The sequence below is a fragment of the Misgurnus anguillicaudatus genome, chromosome 10 (genome assembly GCF_027580225.2).
Source record: "Misgurnus anguillicaudatus chromosome 10, ASM2758022v2, whole genome shotgun sequence".
Classification (NCBI taxonomy): domain Eukaryota; kingdom Metazoa; phylum Chordata; class Actinopteri; order Cypriniformes; family Cobitidae; genus Misgurnus; species Misgurnus anguillicaudatus.
Window position 1 is genome coordinate 26,092,401 of NC_073346.2, and position 15,010 is coordinate 26,107,410.

General features: G+C 36.8%; 2 protein-coding genes across 5 annotated transcripts in view; one reads left to right on the forward strand and one right to left on the reverse strand.

The window, feature by feature from the left end:
• tg (thyroglobulin) overlaps positions 1–15,010 on the reverse strand; it is a 50,167-nt gene that overhangs the window by 4,313 nt on the left and 30,844 nt on the right. For 2 of the 4 annotated variants that reach the window (XM_055210372.2, XM_073872245.1), the window contains exons 40-44: positions 14,849–14,987; positions 11,729–11,925; positions 5,479–5,643; positions 5,237–5,404; positions 4,937–5,124 (exon numbers count right to left, since the gene is read on the reverse strand). In XM_055210372.2, the coding sequence (XP_055066347.2) occupies positions 4,937–5,124; positions 5,237–5,404; positions 5,479–5,643; positions 11,729–11,925; positions 14,849–14,987 (857 nt within the window). Of the gene's footprint in view, positions 1–4,936; positions 5,125–5,236; positions 5,405–5,478; positions 5,644–11,728; positions 11,926–14,848; positions 14,994–15,010 lie in introns of all 4 variants that reach the window. The other 2 variants (XM_055210371.2, XM_055210370.2) reach the window with 1 other exon arrangement.
• On the forward strand, positions 5,997–11,735 carry sla1b (Src like adaptor 1b). The gene is made up of 7 exons (XM_055210376.2): positions 5,997–6,264; positions 6,921–7,020; positions 7,462–7,548; positions 7,644–7,741; positions 10,759–10,890; positions 11,002–11,131; positions 11,250–11,735. The coding sequence occupies exons 1-7, from the start codon at positions 6,192–6,194 to the stop codon at positions 11,482–11,484; spliced, it is 855 nt and encodes a 284-aa protein (XP_055066351.1). The 5' UTR covers positions 5,997–6,191; the 3' UTR covers positions 11,485–11,735.

A 15,010-nucleotide genomic window follows, 5' to 3' on the forward strand; every position in this document is an offset into this window, starting at 1 on the left:
TAAACTTCCCTCACCACAACGTAAGGCCCGCCTCTCCCCTCATTCGATTGGACAATGGAAAGACTCGAATGACGTCGGGCACTTCTCCGCTCTCAGCGCTCCTTCAAAAACGCGTGCGCGGCAGGCGCAAAAAACCACAAGGCGCTCGGCGCGCATAAACAGCGCGCAAACGCGCCCTGCCCATAGAATATCATTCAAAAAAGGCGCCTGCAACTGCCATAAACGCTTTTGGTGTGACTGGCCCCTAATGTAGCTAAATTGGCAAATCATTGCATTAGCAAAAAAAAAGGTCAGGGGTTTACCAGGGATTCCCAGGGAACAAACATACTGGTAAAAATATTTAGCTTGATTTAAGTCGCTTTGGATAAAAGTGTGTGCCAAATGCACAAATGTAAAGTATGCTTGATACAGGGATAGTTCAAGTTTATATTTTGCATGCAAGAGTCAGACTTGCAACATTTCAATTATAACTTAAAGTATAAAGTAAATAAACATGTTACTAATAAAAGCCATCCACTATAGTGTCACTAAAAGCTCTGTGTTTTTTTAAGCTGTCTTCCTGTTACAATATGAGATTAAGCTGCCCCTACAGTAGAATACAGCAGTGGTCTCCAACATGGTTGACCGCAGAATCTGTGAGTTGCTAAAGTACATCCATTAATAGCATTGACTTTTATATTTATTTATTTATTATATTTTCTATATTAGCTTGGCTTTTTATGCATGTAAACATTTTAAATGATAAAAAAGTAAAAAACTAAATCAACAAGTACAACAAAAAGGTTTTTAGAGTAGACTATATCAAAAATAGTAGCCCACCAGATTGTTTTATCCATTGTGGTAGCCCTTGCTCACAAAAAGGTTGGAAATCTCTGGTATACAGGGATTTTAGCGGTTTTATTTGTATACTGCCATTAAACCATTACAGATCAACGATAAGAGGCAGATAAACGAACACATTTCATCGCCCAATTTTATTTCGGTCAAGCACAGTTTTGCTACTTCCTTCCTCTTTACCACAAATACTTTTTTCTCTCTACCCTTAGTGAATGCTATTGTGGCAGCTCTGTTTAGAAAGCTGTGGTTCATGCTGAGAGTGACTGCCCCTGAAGGCACAAATTTATTTCGGATCTCGAGTCCGAGGCATTCCAGTCCACTTATACAGTCTTTTGAGGTTGCCTAACAAGCACAACAGTTTACGAAGAGCACAGCGAGGGAGGATACCAGCCTTCATTACATTTTTTTTAAATGACACCTACAGTAAAATAATGAGCATATGATAACCAAATTAGATGATGTTGCACAAACAAAAATTATATCTCAGCCTACATAATGTAAAGAACATTCAGTGAAAATATAACCTTGATATCTTTATATTGAGTGAATAAGGTCATGTCAAAGATGTGAAATCAATGTGAAATCAAGACCATAAGACTTTAAGCTGGATGTCACAGGCAGGGTCACATATTTCTTTTACTATTTCTATAATAGCACTATAACACCAAGCTTTTGTTGTGGAATGCTTAAATGCATAAAACATTTAGTAGTGATTTAAACACTACTGATTTAAAAAGAGATTAAAAAGGCTTCAGAGACCCAGGCACATCCAAATCCAATGGCTTTATAATACCCACTAAGATTCCTCCATGCGTTTGGTTTTTGAGGGCAGCATAACTACATGCTTTGCTGCCTATGATATCCCAAAATCATACATTCTTAAAGGAACAGTATGTAGGATTGTGGCCAAAACTGGTAATGCAATAACAAAACTTGTGGCTAAAACTGGTACTGCAATCATACAACTGGTGGCCAATACACAAAATGACAACATAAACATCAGTTGAGGGCTGCAACTCCACTTTTTAAATGACAATATCCTGGCCAAACCACTGTTGTCTGTGATATAAGTATTTGAAATGAAAATTATTTCTTAATGTCTAGTGACATATCAGGGACATTTTATGATTAATTGATATAAATGTCTTACATACTGTTCCTTTAAAGCTAAACTTTCTAAACGGGTTCTTCACAGTGATGCCATAGGAGAACCATTTATGGCCGACTGGTTCCAAAAATGGTTCCTCTATTGCATCACTGTGGAGAACATATTAAACGTTACTTTCAGAAAAAAATCCAGATAATTTACTCACCCCCATGTCATCCATTTTTCTTCAGTCGAAAAAATATATTTTTTTGAGGAAACATTCCAGGATTTTTCTCCATATAGTGGACCTCAACAGTTTACAGCTTTAACGCAGTTTAAAATTGCAGTTTCAACGCAGCCCCAAAGGGCTCCGAACGATTCCAACCGAGGCACAAAGGTCCCACGTAGCGAAACCATCATCATTTTCGCCCAAATAATATGTACCTTCAAACCACAACTTCTCGTCTTGCACCAGTCATGTGACGTGCCAGTGCGACTGTACGTATTACGTAATCACACTGAAAGGTCACGCGTTACATGGGTGAAAAGTACACTTATGGACCATTTTAAACAATAACTTACACAAAGACATTAACAAGTATCATTCCACATACAACAACATCAGTACAGTCCTATTTCTCCACACTTGTAAACACTGAAGTGGTAGTTTTGCATCAGTCATGCTTGACATTTACATAAGGTCACATTAGTGCATTACCACGCTAGTGCAAGACGAGAAGTTGTGGTTAAAAGTACTTGTTTTTATATTTTTGCCAAAACAACGATTGTTTTGCTAGATAAGGCCTCTTATGCCTCGGTTGGGATCATCCAGAGCCCCCCGAAGGTGCACCGAAACTACCATTTTAAACTGTAAAGTGATGAGGTTTACTAAAGTCCACTATATGAAGAAAAATCCCGGAATGCTATTGTCAAAAAACAATACAATTTTTTCTGAAGTCGCACAACTGTAGTTTTTGTATGCACCATTCTCATAATGACAAAACAAAATGTGACCTTGGACTACAATATCATAAGTCATAAGTGTAATTTTTTATATTTCTGGATTTTATATATCATTTGAAAGCTGAATAAATAAGCTTTACGTTGAAGTATGGCTTGAATAGGACACTACTTGGCCGGGATACAACTTTAAAAAAATCTGGACTCTGAGACTGGAATCTAAAGTCAATGATGTGACATTAATTTTTTTTCCACATGGTTCAATTAAATGTAAAAGGGTTAAAATTTCAAAATAAATTTGCTCATTACTTGTATACATTCTCTTTTTTGAGGACCAAGTTTAAAATTTCTGTTTTTATTTCATTTTGAAAGAATATTTGGGGGATAATTGCAAAAATGTCAATGTGGTGTAACTGGTTTGTGTCAATTGGTGTAACTAGTATCTTTTTAAATGAAAATATAAATATGTTCATAAACATATAAAATATAATCATCTAGTTTCGTGTAATATGATTTTTTTACATACATTTTTACATCAGTTGTCAAAGATTATGTAGAAAACCGCTGTTTTCAGCATATGTCTGGAAAAATATGACAAAAACGCATAAAAATGTACATTTAGTAATAACTAATAAAATGATATATATATTTATTTTATGATTACGCTTACATGCCATCAAGGTGGATAAAATATTTAATATTTCTCATTCTTGGTTATACCATTTGACATTTTCAGGTACATTCAGTCTTAACTTTCATAAAAATTATGAATGTAATTTTTTATTGCATAAAATTAACATAAATACACTATAGAAATAAACCTGATGCGTGCTTAAAAACAAGTTCTTTAAAAAGATTTTTGAATTTCTCATCTCAGGGAACAAACATACTGATAAAAATATATAGCTTGATTCAAGTCGCTCTGGATAAAAGTGTGTGCCAAATGCACAAATGTAAAATATGCTTCATATAGGGACAGTTCAAGTTTGTATTCTGCATGTAAGATTCAGAATTGTTACATTTCAATAAAAACTTAAAGTATAATGATATAAAATTATATTTTAAAATTATTTTTTTATGATTACACACCATCAAAGTGGATAAAATATTTAATATTTCTCATTCTTTGGCGCAATTGGTGGTTATACCACTTGACATTTTCAGGTCCATTGATTCTTAACTTTCATAAAAATGGTGCAAATGTAATTTTTTTTTGCATAAAATGAACATAAATACACTATGTGCATAGAAATAAACCTGATGCATGCTTTTTTTTTTAAATATTTTTTACGATTTTTTAATTTCTCATTTTGCCAAACAATTTCTGTCACTGACCCGGCTTCCAAAAAAATCTAAATATTGAAAAAAACCGCTTTTAAAGATGTTCAAATAAAGTTCTTAGCAACACATTACAAATGATAAATACATTTTTTATATATTTAAAGTAGGAAATTTACAAAATATCTTTATGGAACATGATCTTCACATAATATTCTAATGATTTTTGGCATGAAAAATCTATAATTTTAATCCATATAATGTATTGCTACACTGTAAAAAAAATCAGTAGAAATTACAATGTTATTGCAGCTGGGTTGCCGGTAATTTACCGTAGATTTAAATTTATGTATTTACTGGCAAGAGTTTGTTCAAAGTTAAATAAATTTTAAATATTAACAAGTCTTTATCTTTACAGAATAAAACTATACAATAACAGCCTCATGCAAAGCATTCTGGGAACCAGAAATCATCATCAACCTTTTTCTGTTTTTGCTTCAGATTTTGTTTCCCAGAATGTTTTGCTTGATGCTGTTTTTTTAGTTTTACTCTGTAAAGACAAAGACTTGAAAATGTTTAATGTTCATTTAACTTTGAACAAAAGTTAAATCTACGGTAAGTTACCGGCAACCCAGTTGCAATTTGTACGGATTTTGTTTTACATTGTAACTATTGCTACAAGTACAAGACTTATGACTTATTTGTGGTCCAGGGAAACATACATATTTTAGTAACTTAATAAACAATACACACCGGCCTCTGACCCACCCTTACCTTGTGGCATTTTCCAGAGCACGAGAAAACACGCTGTATCCAGAGGGCGTGGGAGAGTGTTGCAAAGAGTAGAACCAGGTTGCCGCTTCCTTCACAAACTCATTAGCGTCATCTCCACCCAGTGAGTTAGACAGAGCCTCATAAAATGCTGTTTTACTGTCAGCCCTTCCCTGAAGTTGCTCAAAATTCTTTTAAAAAGAAAGAAACGGAGACGTTCAAACAGAAAATTTCACAGGATTCATTTTCCTAAATCCTTTCACTCCACAGTTTGGTGTGTATGTGTGAACATTGAGTCCTGACCTTGATGTTCTTTGCTCTACTAATGAGGCCGTCTTCAACTGATGACCCCAGCAGTACATCTGCTTTGTGGAAACGTCCAGACTGAAAGGCAGCGGAGGGCTTTTCTCGAACTACTGCTCCATCAACCACTGGTGACCAAGCCTGGAAGGGCCCACTGACAGCTAACAACTTCACAAACACACACAATTAATGTTTTTTCTTGACTTACATAATGCTGTGTTTTCAATTTAAATAACATGTACCTTAGTCTGGGCAGCATTGATGCTTTGAGCGGGTTTGTTTCTCAGGCAGGTCAGTAGCTGTGTGATATCAGAAGCAGGGCAGTCGAGTTCTCTAGCTAGAGATGCAGCTTGTGTTTGGGCTTTAGATGTACTCATCACAACAGCTGGAGAAAACAGCGATCCACCCTAAAAAAACAAACACACAAAGCACTATTTAACAGTGCATGTGTGTGCTTTATCAATGCATTTATCAACCACAATCAGAAAGTGCCCAAATCTTGTTTCAGCAATATACTCCCCTCGTCTTTTTTTTTTTTTACATTTTCCAATAGTGTTTTCAAAACAGAAAACCACGCAACCATGAGGCTTTTGCATCTGAATGCTATTTATACACATATTTACCAGAATCAGTGTAGTGTATTCATACGTATGCATCATATTTGCATACCTTTAAACTGCATTTTCATGCTCAAAGCTTCCTATTTTTGCTTACTCGTGAAGTGGAAAGTGCCGTGACATGCACAGCTTCCTCATTTACAGAGACCAGGCCCCTTTGTTAACACTTATCAGCGGAAAGTCACAACAAATAAGAGTAGATTATATTAACACGCACTGCACCCATAAAGAGAGGAGAGGATATTCTCGACAACACAATTAGGAAGTCAGACTCGTGTGATGGCTGCTTGAATGGGGTAAAGCATAGGAAGAGCACAGTACATGTGTGAAGACCGGCAATGGGAAATGCTCAGACAAGCCCAAGAACAGATTTCAGACAAACTCCAGATAATGAAGACCTTTTAGCAAGAGGTAAGAAACCTATGCACTGCATGACCAATGAAATATATGCTTAAATACGGTAACTAGAAATAGATCATTTGCAGATGTTGTGCCATGTAAAGATGCTCAAATGGTATGATAAAATGCAAATATTGTGGAGTAATATATGTTTAAAAAGTTTTAAAATCTTAAATGATCAAGCTATAAAGTTAGACCAAAGCTTAAACAACGTTATTAGCTAATTAGGCTACTTCCTGAAATTGTAAAAAATGCTGGGTTATTTTCAACCCAGTGTTTGAACAAAAAGGAGCAAACCCAACCCGTTGGTTTGTAATTAAACCTATGCTGGGTTGTTAAACTGATTGTTGGGTCAAATATAAACATTTTCTGGGTTAATTTAACCCAACATATGGGTTTGTCCCTTTCTGGCCCAACGCTGACCCCAAAAAAGAAAAAGCATAAAAATGTGCAAAGCCTATTTTCTAATTAGAAGTTGCTACAGTAAAATAATCTTAACCATTCTAACGCAAATAAAAGCAGAGAATAAACTGTATAAATAATAGTCTATAGCTAATAACACTGTAAAGATCATAAACCATTTACATTACCAGGCACCATAATGTGTATTACAAGGATTTGAATATATTTCATACTAACATAACAATGTACTATGTTCTGCTTTGCAGTGCATGACAATGACACAGCGGTAGTGTTGGATGATTACCCTTCTTCTCATGTCTGTGAGCCTATATTTCGTATGGGAGATTGGCTGAAAGTTGTGTCTGAGTGAGCATCAACATCTCATGTTTCTAAAAGAGCATTGCATACTGAACAGTGATGTGTCTTTTAACACCCTCCCTTCAGAAAAAGTGATTATCTCACCCTAAACTGCGAAGATATGCTAGCAAAGACATGCCAAATATGCAACCTTTTTCAAGTCTGAAATCATTTTTATAGACAATGAGTAAATGTCACAAATTTTGGATTTCAAAGGGTTTATCTTTCTATTTTGCCATGCACTGGCTGCACGAAGTGTGAATGTCTAACCACAAAACCAAACCACCTGTGATGTCTGCGTCAGCATTAACCCTGCCCAGAATTTTTATCTTTTCTTTCTAACTTCTACTTTTTGGATATATAAGCAAACGGCACTGTGTGTGAGATAATATCTTTGTTGAATACGGTGGCCAGTAAAGGTCAAAAAGCCTCTTTTTCTCTCTCCTTTAGAGAAGGGTACTGGTGGAAGGTCTACTCAGTCCAAACCAAGGAAGTGCATTATATACCAGAGTGTCAGGCAGCAAAAGTCTACCATGGGTAGGTTCAGAATCACTCATAATCTAAATTATGAACATGGCTGCAATGATAGCTAGCTAGCTGAGTGCTAACGGACACATTTTTGACTGATTTAGCTGGCTGTTCGAAAAAATAACCAGGCCAAAGGCTGAGGAATTGCTTCGTCTGCCGCAAAACCGAGTCGGGTCTTTTCTGATCAGAGAGAGTGGAAAAGGTCAGAATACATCACATGAACAACACTTACAGAAGATAATATCTACTCTGAACAGTTCTTACTTGTTATAAGCAAGATCATCAACATTCATGTTTTTGTGATTGCAACACTAGCTTTATTCAAACATGACTTTTTTAAAGGGAACATATAATGAAAATCTGCATTTTTCATGTTTAAAGGACAAGTTTGGTATTTTACACTTAAAGCCCTGTTTTCAGATTGTTTATGATGAAATAGAACGGTTTTGACTGAAATTTCGACATATGCGGCTGCCCAGAGAATTTTTGGGTGTTCGTGTTTCAGCTCCTACCTTTAGAATGGGTTTCATGGTGCACTGGAACAATCCTTCCTAAAATGCATTAAACTTTCGTTTACAAAGACGTGAAACTCACCGAGTGGCCAAGGGTGCTCACCGGTATGCTCACACAAAAAACGCTGCAAAATACGCATTCCAACAGGTTTTATCGTAGTTTTTGCCAACTCCCTTGACTTGTATTAGTTTTGCTGTGAGGTACGGTATAGACCCCTTCACCGTTCACGTCACAGTCGGTTCCCACTGCACATGTCAGGGTCAGAAAAGTCATTACAGCAGATTGAGTTGCGTGTTATTCGGTATCGTAAAAAATGCCTACTTACGTCGTGGGCTCTGAAAATCGCACCAGGTCTTCCATTAAGTTTTCGTGATTCATGCAGAATCTCAAAAAAAAAATACAACATCTGCAGCTGCAAGCAATTAACGTGCAGACTGGGACAATGCAAATATCAAAGAGGCTTGTGTTTGTAGTGCTCACTTCATTTGAGGTAAGTCATAATTTTTCAGCCCTGTTAGATTATATTATAAAGCCTCGATGGTATGAAGAGTTTGACCCCATGCTGCGTGCGCACCCGATAGTCATTCAATGTTTACAAACCTTGAAGGGGTCTATTACTCAGCGCCGGAAACCTTGTTTGTATTCTTGCAATTGGCAAAGGTGGATTATCGCCACCACCTGGGCTGGAGTGTCTATTATTTAAGCTCTCAGCGGAAGAATGTACGGGTGTGAGGCGTTTGGAAAAATAGGTCCACAAGTTTACAACGAATGCTAAAACACCTGTTGGAAAGCATCTTTTAACGCGATTTCTGTGTGAGCATATCACTGAACACCCCCGACCACTCGATAAGCCCCACGTCCCTGCAAACGAAAGTCCAATGCATTCTAAAAAGGACCGCTCCAGTGCACCATTAAACCTATTGTAAAGGTAGGAGCTGAAACACAAACACCCAAAAATTCTCGGGGCAGCCGCAAATGTCGAAATTTCAGTCAAAACCGTTCTATTTCATCATAAACAATCTGAAAACAGGGCTTTAAGTGTAAAATACCTAACTTGTCCTTTAAGTGCTATAATTGGGTTCCCATTGCTTCTATCAACTTAGAAACCAAGTAACTTAGTTTTGGTAAACCATTCTCTGCAAGCGTATGAAAAAATAGGTCATTGAAATTTGGCTTCCCTTGTGATGTCAGAAGGGGATAATACCGCCCCTTAATCTGCACTATCCATCCACGGCACTTCCATTTAGTGCAGAGATTAACTAATTTGCATTTAAAAGGACACACCCAAAAATGGCACATTTTTGCTCACACCTACAAAGTGGCAATTTTAACATGCTATAATCGATTATCTATATGGTATTTTGAGCTAAAACTTTACATATGTACTGGACACCAAAGATGTATTTGACATCTTAAAAAAGTTTTGTGAAATGTCCCCTTTAAGTAGTACTGAGCATAGACACACAGTACATAAATTTACATTGATCAGTGAATTGCGAGTCAAAGGTGCTGCCATATAGGAAGGGCAAGACTTTCTTATAAACATAGTAAGGGCACACTCATGCTATATCCAAACCAAACCACATCTGAGCGTCCTAATAATGAAAGCGTGCTTGGGCTTGGATCAAAAGAGAGTGCAATCTTGTGGGGAAAATCGGGCTCGGGCACAATTTTGTACTTCACATTGATCTTAAACCACATACTTTGGTTAAAAGGTTTAGTTCAACCAAAAATGAAAATTATGTCATTAATGACTCACCCTCATGTCGTTCCAAACCCGCAAGACCTCCGTTCATCTTCGGGACACAGTTTAAGATGTTTTAGATTTAGTCTGAGAGCTTGTTGACCCTTCATTGAAAATCCATGTACGGTATACTGTCCATGTCCAGAAAGGTAATAAAAACATCATCAAAGTAGTCCATGTGACATGAGTGGGTCATTTAGAATTTGTTAAAAGCATCGAAAATACATTTTGGACCAAAAATAACAACAATTACGACTTACGCGTTTACCACATTGCAGTGACGCTGCTGACGTGTTATCTGGTGCGCCTGAGCTTCGTTTACAGTCTGAGGGTTCAGGACATCCATGACATGCAAACTTGCGCACCATTTAAAAAATATAGCAATACTAAAATGCAAACAATGTAAATTAGCTTGAATACAGCATGCGTCTCCCTCATACTGTAAACAAAGCTCGGGCGCACCAGATAACACGTCAGCAGCGTCACTGCAGAGTGGTGAACGTGGATTTACAACAGACCCGGAAGAGAAGACAATGCTGAATAAAGTCGTATTTTTTTATTTTTGGACCAAAATGTATTTTGGATGCTTCAACAAATTCTAACTGACCCACTGATGTCACATGGACTACTTTGACGATGTTTTTATTACCTTTCTGGACATGGACAGTATACCGTACATACATTTTCAATGGAGGGTCAGAAAGCATTCGGACTAAATCTAAAACATATAAAACTGTGTTCCGAAGATAAACGGCGGTCTTACGGGTTTGGAACGACATGAGGGTGAGTCATTTATGAAATAATTTTTATTTTTGGATAAACTAACCCTTTAAGTAAATGTTTTATGTATGTCTATGTCCCTGAAGACCTTTACTAAGGAACCCCAAATGAACTACAAGAATTATAACAATGTCACGATCACTTGATTGATGATCATGATCATATTGCTTGTATCTTTGTAGGTATGTATACCCTGTCGGTGCGCCACAGAGCTGTTAAACATTATCGAATAATCCGGATGCCAAACAACTGGTACTACATCTCTCCACGCCTCACTTTTCCATGCCTGGAAGAGTTGGTCAACCACTACTCTGGTAAACTAAATAATGTGGACACTCCAGCAAACATCCATTTGTGTTGTGTTTCAGTGTTAAAGATTTGGCAACTTTATTTGTACGACACAGATTATTCTTCCTCTCTTTCAGACGTAGCAGACGGTTTGTGTTGCGTTTTGACGGGCCCCTGCTTAACTGTCTGTGAAACAACTTTTAGTCAGTTGCCTCCATTGACTCCAGGTCTGAGAAAACTTTCCTTTGACTGGAGATCAGTGAGCAGGTACATTAAGATAATATGCTGGTTAGGTTGAACCTAGCTAGTTACAAAATACTTTTTTCTAACCCTGCAATAACAAATAAATATTTACTTTAAAGTCAACTGTCTTTCTCTTTCTCAGCTCGGACCTCATACGTCAGAGCACAACCCCTTCTGCTACAAACAAAGACACAGCTGTCAGCTATGGAGTGCAAAACAGTGTCTCCTCCTACTTGACCTTACTGGGAGAACAGGAGAAGCCAGAGAGAAAAAAGTTTAGCTTGAAGAAAAAGAAATGGAGATCTGTCCACATGGTCTCTAACTACAGGCTTGACAGTTTGGCCACTGTGGAAGATGAATATGAGGTGGTGCAGTGACAGATCACAATGGCTTCAATGGTGAACATAACTCACACAAAGTGGGTCAGAAAGTGACTGGATGTCTGTTTTGCGGTTTGTTTTTCAAGCACATTACATTTTTTCATTTTAATATTCAGTATTGGTTTTAAAGTTTAAGTATGATTTTACTGTAAAAGTGACCTCAGAAATCAATTATGTTACACAATAAGGTGGTAGTGTCATTCTTTCCACATTAAAAAAAACAACAGGCTTTGGTTCTTACCATGAGTAAAGCTCGACGAAAAAGTGATGAAGCTTTTGGGGAGGTGAGGTGAAGGCTTGCAACGTCGGCTCCGTTTCTCTCTGCACCTACTGTGACTTTAATGGGGTCTCCTCCAAACAGAGCAATGTTCTTCTGGACCCAACCCAGTACAGCTGCCTGATCCTGGAGACCATAATTTCCTGGCAAAGGGCTAGAACCTGCATAAAGTCAACAGGAAGGACTGTGTGATCGAAATAGGACAAAACACAATCCAAGTTTGATAGAAATAAACATTTTATCTATATAAAAGGTCTCATCGGACGCACGTGCGTTGCGCATCTGGTGGGAACATTACTTCCGTTTTTTGTTTGTTTAATGGTCTGACTAGCGGCTAAAGTGAACTCTGCAACAAATACCTCGTCAAAAATAACAAATGTTTTGGTTTCCTAAAGACAGAGAGATGGTGATAATAGATCACCACTATGTGAAGGATGGTTTGGCAGGCGATAAAACATTGTATACATTAGAGTACATATTTTACACAGCAACGTTAGCTCAGTGTTGGTTTTTATATGCTTAAGCTATGAAATATGAACTAAGGTGATCTACTTTTTGTTTATTTTGCTTGTTATCAGAAATAAACTACTCTAAAAGGACTTTGTTGTTCTTGATTCTTAGTAGGGCTCTGCAAAAATATCAATACAGCTAACTATCGTGATACATTTTACCCCCGATAGTGTATCGATACTTCAATCTCTACTATCATTATTTTTAAAAAACCCATTAAATCCCTTTGTGTGCTTCAAACAACATCCTTCGCCCCACGGGCACCACGTTGGAGACCCCTGGTCTATAATCAGCGTGAGAATGTCCATCGGTTACACTGATAACATACTGCGAATAATAACTGTTAAATGTTTATCATCTTCAAAGCCGTTTAAATAAGCTCCACAATATTTTGAAATGTCACTTTTCATGGAAATCAATATGTACCCTGGACCACAAAACCAGTTTTTAGTAGCACAGGTATATTTGGAGCAAAAGCCACAAACACATTGTATGGGTCAAAATTATAGATTTTTCTTTTAAGCCAAAAATCATTAAGATTTTATGTAAAGATTATGTTCCATGAAGACATTTTGTATAGTAAATATTAAGGATGCACCAAAATGAAAATTCTTGGCCGAAACCGAAAACCGGAAAAAAGGAAACCGAAAAACCGAAATAAATTATTATGCCAATTATTAGTACAAATGCATTTATGGCTATCACTGTGTACTAATTTTACTAGGGGGGCGTGACGGATAACAAAACTTACGGTTCGGATCACATTACAGTTTTTGAGGCACGGATCAGATTATTTTTCAGATTAGCAAAAAGGGGGTGGGGAAAATCTCATAACAAATAAAGAAATTGCAAACATTTATAAAAAAGAACAAAGTTGCACATTAATAAGGGCTCACATTAGAATTAGGTACCGAAATCGAATTAAATGAGTCATAACACTGCCTTTATTGTATAAATTAAATATATTATTATATTTAGAGCTACAGAAGTGATTTTTTTCTTTGTCTTGGGTTGTTTGATTAACATTAATGACACAGACTTAAGTAGGTTAATTGAGGTTACTGTCTCTTTAAATAAGCAGAGACTGTTTCTGACTGTAATCTATACATACACTTAAGACATAAACAAATGTTTTTATTAGAAAAAAGAATACTTTGGAGATAATTTTTTTTATATGTGCCCTGTCAATAATAGAAAGATTTTACGTTCGCTTGTTTGCGTCTCACTCGTGTGTGCACTATTGAGGGCACTTAAACGCGCGCGCACACAGAGACTGAGGGCGAATCCCAAACAGCACAGCATAAAAACATTACGTTGTTTTTCATTGCTTTATTCGGCAAATGTATGTTAATGGATTACAGTTCGAGACACATTTGCGCGACTCTCTCTAAAGTTTACACAGACTTCTGATCTTTGAAGGGCGTACTCACTGTGATGATCACGTCTGGACTGGACACATTCAACTGCATGCGTGTATGTGCGTATAGAAAGCTGCTAACTTGAACACCTTTTTGCAGTTAAATACATCCACACCGCATACATGTTGCTTCAGAAAAGCACGTGCAGGTCGCGGTTTCTGTTTGCGTCATCACAACATTTCAGCCGTATTGTTTCGGTGATAATAAAAGTCTTTTATTATCTTTTGGGCCATTTTTGGCCGAAAATTTTCGGTGGCCGAATATTCGATGCATCCCTAGTAAATATATAAAAAATAAAGAGGCTTTAAAGGAAAACACCACCGTTTTTCAATATTTTACTATATTCTTACCTCAACTTAGAGGAATTTATACATACCTATCATTTTTCAATGCGTGCACTTTTTTTCTTTGTACAGCTCTTCTTGAATGTGTTAGAATTTAGCCAAGCCCTATTTATTCCTATGGCTCCAAACAAATGTTTTATTTTGTGCCATCATACTTACTCATGTAACTACTCATGTAACAGTCTTTAAATAGGGAAAACATGGAAGTGTTTGGTGGTTTCTAAATTCATCCCTGTTTGGAGCCATAGGAATGAATGGAGCTAGGCTAAATGCTAACACATTCACGAGGCGCTGTACAAAGATTAAAAGTGCACGCATTGAAAAAAGATAGGTATGTATTAATTCGTCTAATTAAGGTAAGAACATAGTAAAATATTGAAAAGCGGTGGTGTTTTCCTTTAAAGCCCCATCTATAAACCTATTTTGTCAGCAGTGGCAATGGGGAAAACAACCTGATGATTTTCACAACCACTGTGACTTGGAGCAGAATTTCTCACATGGACATTATGTAACCATATTCCATTCCATTTTTGGAATTCTGTTTGATGGAAAAAATTATGTAGTTCTTGCAATCCATCATTTGGTTCTAACCTAATGCATTATGATAACCTTATGATTATCATAAAATTAGTTTTCTTATCTTCTTTCCATAAAATATTCATAATGACCTTTCAGGGTAAAATCTTATTTGTGTCCAGAATATGTTCTGTTTTTTTGCATAAAAATAAACAACAAAGTAAGAACAAGTCAGTAACAACTGTCGATTCCGAGCATGTTTGTGTATACATTTGTGTGTGTGTGTGCATGTGTACCTGTACTAAGAAAGCCAAAAGCAGCCACTCTGAAACTGGCTGTCACTACAATAATGTTTCCAACAGCAGCAAGGTAAGAGCCATCTAAGAGATCTGATCCAGAGTTATGGAAAAATACCAGAACGGATGCATCCTTTCTCTGTAGCTAAAACAAATTGCACA

Coding starts and splice junctions, on each gene's coding strand:
- sla1b (XM_055210376.2), top strand. CDS start 6,192: ATGGGAAATGCTCAGACAAGCCCAAGAACAGATTTCAGACAAACTCCA. Junction 6,265..6,920: donor TGAAGACCTTTTAGCAAGAG/GTAAGAAACCTA, acceptor TCTGCTTTGCAG/TGCATGACAATGACACAGCG. Junction 7,549..7,643: donor GCAGCAAAAGTCTACCATGG/GTAGGTTCAGAA, acceptor TGACTGATTTAG/CTGGCTGTTCGAAAAAATAA.